The sequence below is a fragment of the Indicator indicator genome, chromosome 1 (assembly GCF_027791375.1).
Source record: "Indicator indicator isolate 239-I01 chromosome 1, UM_Iind_1.1, whole genome shotgun sequence".
Classification (NCBI taxonomy): domain Eukaryota; kingdom Metazoa; phylum Chordata; class Aves; order Piciformes; family Indicatoridae; genus Indicator; species Indicator indicator.
In genome coordinates this window covers 98,698,615-98,707,641 of record NC_072010.1, presented here as the reverse complement: position 1 = coordinate 98,707,641, position 9,027 = coordinate 98,698,615, and the positions used below count along the sequence as shown (strand labels likewise).

Below are 9,027 nucleotides of genomic sequence, written 5' to 3'. Positions count from 1 at the left end.
TATTGTTCCTCTTTGGATAGCCACTGATGTCTCTCCGTGGGGAGAAGGGCCCATGGTGCTCCACATGTATGGAAGCAACTTCTACATTGTGAGAGGCTGGTAGTTTCATCACACAGAATGCAGATGAAGGTGACCAGTGACCAGAGAGGCAGCACATGAGGAAGAAGGGACTGGTCAATACAGTAGCAGATTTCCTCTCAGTCCCATATTTTATTCTTCCACATACTAAAGTGTGAATGTGGCTGTTTTATGTTCAGCTTGAAGAGGGAACTAAAATCTTTCAGGTGAAGTGGAAAGGTGGAGCATATTGCATTATTTGTTTTTTTGTTTGTTGGCCAAGAGTGTATTTAGAAATAGCACAGGTTTCCAGAAGGTGCTACAGGGCACATTCATGACAAACAGGCTTAGCTGGCAGCTGGCCATCCATTTTCTTTAGAGGTTTTTTCATAAACAGAAGCTCTGAAGCTGGGGGTAATTTGCCATCATTCTGATTTTTCAATTTCTGGTTATTTGTCGGGAGTTCAGATGGTGATGCTCACTGGCAATAGATCAATTCCTTTATGGAGTTGTCTCTGACTTTTCTTTGAACTAACCTATATATTGAGAAACTTACCTTAACATCTATGTCTCAGTAATTTGTCTTAGGTAGAAGGACTGGGGGAAGAGCTTTGCCTTGCTAGTTCTGGTATCAATTCTACCAGGTAAACAGAGGAACCAGTGCATAAAAGTTCAATTAAATTATTTTTAAGTTGCTGACCTTCCAGAAATACCAGATTTGGTAACAGGCTGGATTTCATTCCTGTCTCAGGTTGGCTTGCGTTGTCCTTACAATGAGGTATGCAGCCAATGAGTTTGCCACCAGCTGGAGTGCTGCACCAGCACCTGGGACTCTCTGCTGCCTTCCTGTGCAGACTCTGCCCTACAACTGCCTGTAATCCAGCATTTTTAGGTATGCTCCTTTGCAGCTGGGTTTCTTGATCCATTCTTCAATACAACTCTCCCCTGAGCTGCTGGGAAACATGATAGGAGCCTGTTTAATGTATAAACACAAATTCTTTGTGTTGACTTTAAAGTTTTTCGGTAGGTTACTCCATGTCTTTTCTAAGCAATTTAGCCTTTCCTGCTCAGAAACCAATAAATGGCTTCTTTTGCTTTTACTGGGCCAGGCTGGATCTAGCAAGGTGAAGGCCAACAGTCTTTGAGTTGGTTTTTTGTTTTGGTTTGGTTTGGGTTTTTTCAAAATATTCTATCAGTAGCTCTGTAATCACAATTTCTATTCTGCTCTGCTTCACCACAGGTGAAGCATGCTTTAAAGCACACAGGTTTTTGTTGGCAGAACATTAAAATGAAGTCCTCTGCACTTTCAGATGGATTTGAAGGCATGCTTGACACTGAAATTAAAGGCAGATAGAAAAACCTAAGGCCCTTACATATCTGTGACTTTTTTCTGTTGACAAACATACACTTTTCTATTTTTATTTTTTTTTTTTGGTAATGCTCTTTCCAAACCGGTTACACAACACATGATTGTGGCCTCAAGCAGCTTTCATAGCTGCCAAACATCAGCCTCTGCTGCAGTGCCTGGTTAGTTGGTGTTGCTGGATGGAAGCAAGCTCTACCAGAACAGCCCAGAGAGGCAGAAAGTGCCCCACACCTGTTGTTCCATACAGTGGATGCACTGAGCTTTCAGCCTCCCATGGCATGGATATTTGAGGCTGGAAGGGACCAGCTGGTCTGACATTCAGCTCAATGCAGGGTCAACATCAAAGTCAGACCAGGTTGCTTAATGCTTTTCCCAGTCACGCTTTGTCCTCCAAGGTTGGAGATCCTACCATGTTTCTGAGCACCCATGTTAGTGCTGAACCACTCTCCATTTGAACAATTTGTTGCTTTGTCAGAGATTTTTAGTCAAAATTTCCCTGGCTTTTCTTTTTGATCATTGTCTTTGATCTTTTGCTGTGCACCTCTGTTGAGAGCCTGGCTCCATCTCCCCTGTAACTCCCCATTAGATACCTAAAGTGAGCAGTTAGACCTCCCCATCCCCTTAGCCCCACCTGCCTAGGTTTGACAAACCTTCAATGTCTCTTTGTACATCAAGCTGCTGAGAAACAAAAAATGAATTGTTGACAGATACATGAGTCTTGCTGGTTCTACTGAAATAGATGTATGCCAGGCTAGTTGCAAAGAAAGGACTGTGTGCAGGCTACATCTTGGCAAATTAACATACATTTATTTGCCATGGTTACTACTTAATTGCTTAAGCACATTTGGTGTTGGCAAAAAGCCTTTCCTGAGCCATATTAAAAGGCGTAGCCTAAGAGCCTAAGATGTGGTAGCATGATTCTGTCAGGGAAAAAAATTATTCCAATACTTAGACAAGTCCCCTGATTTTGGTAGGCTTATACGATCCTGGGCCTCAGGAAATCTGGCACCATTTTATCACAACTGCCTCAGGCTTATAGGAAGGCTTTAGTCCAGTTCTCATGGATGTTCCTGTCTTTGCTAAACAAAACTACGCCTAGGCTAGGATTACTTTCAGTTGTCAGCCTGAAAAGCCATTTTCTATACAAAACCGCAAACTGCCACTTTTTTTTTCCCCTGCATTGTGTGACAGGGCTGGTCTTTAAATGTAAAACTGCACAGTCAGTGAGTTACTGAGTGGCAGTAGAGACTGTGCTTTCCTCCCTCAGTAAGTATATTTCATGCCCACATAGGTAGAGAGTAGAGATCCCCCCCAAATCTCTCCCCTCCTGCAGGCAGAGGAATCTCTGCCTCACTGTGTTTCAGTACTAGGAGATTATTCGTATCTATCTCACTTAAAGGAAGGAGTCAGTATAACATGGTACTCTGTGGATTTGCATTTACGAAGGGTGGATTTTTTCCTGTGTGCCATAGGCAATTGTAAAGTCTTCCATGGAGACTGGAAAATTTACCTGAAGTTTGTACTGACTGGTTTAAATCTGAAGCCCAGCAACACTGTGCATTATACAGCCCTCTCCCATATGCTTTGCAAGGCTCTTAAAATCATTAGCACTCCACCAATCTGCACCCCCCAGCCCTTCAGAACTGTCTTACTTAAGTTTAAATGCTGCCTCAGAATAGATGCTGGGGCTGGAGAAGAGGGGTCCATATAACCACACAGTCACCGCTGCTTCAGACAGCCAGGTCAAAGCTACACTAGGAGAGAGAGGTTGGGGGATCAGTGGAGTCTTTTTCACTCCTGGTAAATCCACATCTCTGTTGATATTTTCAGTGAAGAGCAGTGTTTACATTTTCAAACTACTGCCTTTCTGGTCAAGGAGTCATGCATTAACCAAGATAGCAGTTCTGCCAGGAAATAACAAGGATACCATGTGTTTCAGCAGTGCTTTTCATCAGATCATTCCTACTTACTTTACAAACAGAATTAAGGAAGCCTCACAACATCCCTGTGAGGTAGGTGGAAATTCTTACACCTCTTTTACAGGTGGAGAAAAACAGGCACCGAGAGGTAAAGTGATTATCACAGCAAGTCAGAAGCAGAGCTGGAAGTAAATCTAAGATTATTATCCTAGGTCCACTGCTCTAGACACTAGAGAACGCCAACTCCCACATGCTATTGTATGCTAAGACACTATCTTTCTCTTCTACTTTCACCTCCTTTGGTGATTTTGACACTTGCATGTCATGCTCCTTGCAGAGAGCCAGTTTGTAATTTATTTGCACAGGGAGCTGAGGGGTACATACCCCTTTAAATGATCCAGGCATGGCTCTCATTGTCCAGTGACTTCCCCCTTGCCAAGAAGATAATATTCCTCATCCTTTACATTTTTATCTGTTTTGCTTAATATTTTTTTTAGTAGAATCATACACTGAATCCACAGCTCTGAGGCTGTTATGCAACTTCACTAGGAATTCCTTGAAAATATCATTACATTTGTCTCATTGAGAGGGAATCAAACACATTTATATGCTATCACATCCAGAAATAGCAATAATCCTTTGCTCGCCTGTAGGCCTTCCATCCAAGGACCTCCCATTTTATTGCTAACACAATATATCAAGCCTCACATCATCTTTGCGAGGTAGAAAATTATTCCCAGTTGTACGAGAAGGAAGAATGACTTGCTGACAGTCCCACAGTGATTTCATCACAGAGATGAGGCTGAATGCCAGAAGACCAGACTGTTAGTTCCCTGCCCAGCTTGCCAAGAAGTGCTGTCTTCATGCTGTGGCTCGTACTTGGTGGCTACAGATTTGCTAGCAGTCTGGCAGGGTACTTGAAAACTGGCTTGAAAAAGAATCAAGGAGCAGTTGACTGGGTGCAGGAGGAAAATGCTGGTTTTGTCATGCTGTCATGACCCAGAGGAGGAAATGAGCTTTGCTGCAGCAGCTCTGAAAGAACTACAAAGTGTCCATTGAGTACACTGCATATAGTGCATTGTACTGAGGCAGTCAGTCCAGTGAAAAAGAATGACATAGTTAACACCTGATGATTGAAGACTAGACTGCCTGACAGCCATATGGTGAACCATATACCTCTGATGAATAAGCACTCCTTTTAGTTAGTCCAGTGTTCTAATGAAGGTATGCATGTCAGAGGTCAGGAACAGAGATGGTTATTAAAGGTATTTCATATGCGAAAGGACTGCATGAAGAAGGGAGGGGGTGATTCATGTAATTGATTGCTATCTGGAAGCCTCAGATGTGCTGAAGGTGGAAGATACCTCATTGAACTGTTACAGGTATATGTATTCTTTTTATCTACAGGAAAGTGTGCTTCCAGCCCTCTTCAATGAGTGGGATGGTTTATGCTTAGAACCATTAAAACCTTCTTACATCTTCTTGTGATGAAAATAAAAAGTAATAGATCCCATCTCACATAAGTTTTGCCATTCATCTGAATCTTTGTCCTGGCTTGAATTCTAGTACAGTAATAGGGCATAGTGGACCCTTTTCCTGCTGCAAAACATTCTCTTTCCTCAGCTGACTTTCATTTTTGTTAACTGTTCTCCTGTTTCCATATTAAGAGAGTGGATAAATGGTAGCCTCCAGATTCTCTCTCTGCTGTTCCTTTGCATGTGTTGCTTTATCATACTTGCAAAACTGAGATACCTTCCAGTCTTCAACCTAACAGCCTTTGTCCAGGGAGCAAAGATTTTGACTGCATGCTGCAAACCTTGGGAAAATACACCGGCCCAAGAGGAGCAAAAGGATTAATAGTATAAAAATCTTAACAATATGTGGCACCACTGTGGTGCTAAAGAACCCCAATGCACCCTACAAACTTTCTACATATGTACAGCTTACTTCACTCAGCAGTGAAGTCTAGCTGCCGTGGAGTTTGTACAGGGCAGCTTCCTAACAGGGCAAGAGGACTCCACCAAACAGCAAATGCCAGAATTGACTGTATTGGTGGCTGCCTGGCCTGGGATGATGGGCAGCAGGACTGGAGGTGTGAGCCCAAGCCTACCCAGACACCCATTTGACTTCAATGGGCTTGGAGTCAGCCCTGCTACAATGGGAGATCGAAGGGGGTCTTTTCTAGCTAATGGCAGGATGGGTTTTATGCATTATGCCAAAGACCCTTTTTTTCTGACCTGGATTAGAGCCTGCCCTGGGAACAATGAGATGGGCTGCAGCCCAGCAGAAAGAATTTGCTGAGCTAGCAGTGTCTGAGGTTTGCAGAGCAGAGCAGATGAGAGTGCATACCTGCACTTTTCTGGCATGAGGCTCAGTTTTGGGGGGCATAGCTGTTAACCTGAAGTTTTTGAATGCATTGCTCCACTGTCCCAGCCAAAAGGTGCTGCTGTAGTCCTAAAATGAGAAATCCACAGACATTTAAACATTTGCAAGAACATGCTTTTCTGCCTTTTGTAACCAAAAAAAAAAAAAAAAAAGATTTTGCTTTGGTTCTGAGAGTTCTGTACAGATCTGTTGACGCAAAAGGTCTAAATTATCTTTTGAAAGGCCTTATTTTACTTGAGACTTTGGCATTTAATAGAGAAATAGACCACTGATGGCTCCTGTCTGACAAATTAAAACCAAAAGGTATCAAAAACTATGATCATATCAGACTTTTCAAAATTTAACAACTGGTTTTGTACTTCAGAGTTACCTAGACCCCTGGTTAAGGTTCACACGTGCCTTCAGGACTCTGTACCTGAGATCTGCTGAGTGCCTGTAGGTCTGGGAGCTCCAGAAACTGAGCACATACCAGGATCATGCCATGAAGGTATTTGGTTTCATTCTCTGGAGGCTGTAGCCATTTCGTCCTTTCATAGAAGCCTTCCCATGCTTGCTTTGCTAAATTGAGTTTTAAATCTTTAAGTCAGAAGACTACAAGTGAAAAATATAACTTGAATTTATTCTTCACAGTGCTCTGAAGTAGGCCTGGGGCTAGATGAACCTCTTGGGAACAAACATTCCATCTGTGGACATCTACTAAATCCTAATAGAGAGCTACTGTTAACCTTGCCCATTGTCAATGTCACTTGAAAAGCAGAAATATTTTGGACAAAGGGAAAATATTTTTACCTAAATCAGATTTGCATTCAAAGAGAAATATGGGGTATTTTGGCCTTTATTTTCTGAACAGAGAGGTGAAATAGTGCTTACCATTTTAGTGTGTTGATGCTAAGCACAGAATTCACTTTGTGAGTTAAATGATTGCAATTCCATGCTGACAGCGAAGGGGAGATCTGCTCAGCATGCCATGGGTGGAAACATAGAAGTACTAGGTACAGTTGTTGATTAGTCTTCCTCCTCAATGGCTGAAGAGACAGATCCTCCCCATGTTCCTAAAGAAATGTGGAACACAAAGCTTCCAGTAAATATGTTCACAGAGGTGACATTTGGGTTTCACTGACACATTAGGTTTTAAAAGACATAGTTCTATGTACAGTGTAGATATTACTGTAAGGACTGAGCTGGCATGTGGAAACAGGGAAAACCTTCCTTTGCAATACATACAGGGCAAATAAGGCACAGTTACCATGATAGTACCTTTCCAGTTGAGAATCTCAAGAGGAAATAATATTCAAATGGCCATTTTATCACTTTGCTTAAAAATCTTTTTAGACTCATTCTCTCTCTCTCCTTTTCTTTTCAACCTTTTCCCTTTCATGTGCTCCCCATATCCTGCACCTTCATACAGTCAAATCATCTGACCTGGCCCGGCTGCTGGCTTTACTTAGCCTGCTGAGGGGTCTTATATCAGTGGCAAGTTCAGCGGGTGCTGAAGGCCCTTCCACTTCATCGCTCACCACCTCCTCCTCTGCTTTCTTCACCCCTGGCTCTTCCTGAGGTCCTGGCTGCTCGTCTCCTTGTTCTTCCTCCTCCTCTGCTCTTACCTTCTCTTCTTCCGGTTCCCTTGCTTGTGCATACGATGGTAATCTCTCATCGAATGCCCTGGAGAGATCTTCCAATGGCCCCATCCCAATCTTCTCCTCAAACTCATTGAAGGCTGATGGAAGAGGACTGGGCTCCACCCCTACTTCCGTGAGAGGGAAATAGTGGGACACTGGCTTCTCTTCTTCCAGCAGCTTATAGCCTTTGGCCTTTGGGATGGAGGGCACTGTGATGGCAGGGAGTGGCTTCTCTGGGACCTCCCCAAGCTGTTCCTCTGCTGGTCTTCTCAGAGCCCTCCGAATCCTTTTCAGGATCAAGTGACTGATCTCCACCAGGTTGAGGAAGAGGGACACAGAAGCTACCACCAGCATGAACATAATAAAGATGGTCTTCTCTGTGGGCCTGGAGACAAAACAGTCCACAAGATTGGGACAGGGCCACCGTCCACAGCGGTAGAGGGGAAGAATTCGGAAGCCGTACAAGAAGTACTGACCTACTATGAATCCTACCTCAAAGAGGGTTTTGAAAATTATGTGCAAGATGTAGGTTCTCAGGAGGGTACCCTCCAGGCGAAACTTCTTGGTCCCATCAGGGTTATTGCCTTTGCTTTGATTGGGAGCCAGGGGCAACTTTTCTTCATCCACCTCAGCTTGCTGACGCCTCTCAGCTTCCTCTCTCTCTCTCCTTTTCTCCTCCATGCGGACATGATGCACTGCATGCCCAAAGTACATTAGTGAAGGCGTGGATACAAAAATGATCTGCAGGACCCAGAGCCGGATGTGGGAGATGGGGAAAGCCTCATCATAGCAGACGTTCTCGCAACCAGGTTGCTGGGTGTTGCACACAAAGTCTGACTGTTCATCTCCCCACACTAGCTCAGCAGCTGTTCCCAAGATCAGGATGCGGAATATGAAGAGCACTGTGAGCCAAACTCTCCCGATGACAGTGGATTGCTCGTTCACCTGCTCTAAAATGTTTCCCAAGAAACTCCAGTCACCCATTTCTTACTGTCTAAGGAAACAAAAGAAAAAAGAACAGAATGACCAAAAATTATGCTAAATGTAAAAGATTTCAGGTTTTCCCACTGATTTCTTTTGTTGCTTTCAAACAGTAAGTATTTATCTGATATGATTTGAGAATAGAAAGACAGTGGCTTGCCTGCTTATTTGCCTGATCACAATGATTTATTAGCAGGAGAAGGGCTAGAAAACTAGAGCTAACTGCTTGCTAAATTCTTTCTTCCCTGGATCTAAATGGGCAATTGTTTTTCAGCCAGAGACTATATTTAACTCCTTTTTCCAGGTAACAGTCTTCTGTGGTGCCTTGTAGGCTCAGTTGTGTAAGCCTGCTTAGGTTTTGTACACATACAAACACTCACCAGCAGTACAGTAGAACAGATTCGTCAGCATGTGGCTGCAGTGGTTAGAAAAAAGAATGAAGCTTTCAAGCACCTGAGCTTTTCTGCACCAGAACCACACACAGGTCAAACAGATCTCAAATTGGTGCCCACTTGCACTTGCACAAACCTGAATTTTCTCTGGGTTGCATATATTGAATCTACATTAGAAATTGCTCTGTTAGGTAAGAATAGCAATTGCAATGCCATTACTATGTTAGTAATACTGTATAAGTAATATTTAATAACTACCATATATACTAGTTTTGTTATATATTATATAAAACATAATTATTTGGAGT

At 43.1% G+C, this 9,027-nt stretch overlaps 1 protein-coding gene across 1 annotated transcript; it reads right to left on the bottom strand.

Annotated features, from left to right (window-relative positions):
• Nucleotides 1-7,127: 7,127 nt before the first annotated feature.
• Nucleotides 7,128-8,330, bottom strand: GJA8 (gap junction protein alpha 8). The gene has a single exon (XM_054400701.1). It carries the CDS (start codon nt 8,328-8,330, stop codon nt 7,128-7,130), a length of 1,203 nt encoding a protein of 400 aa, XP_054256676.1.
• Between the last annotated feature and the right edge of the window lie 697 nt (nt 8,331-9,027).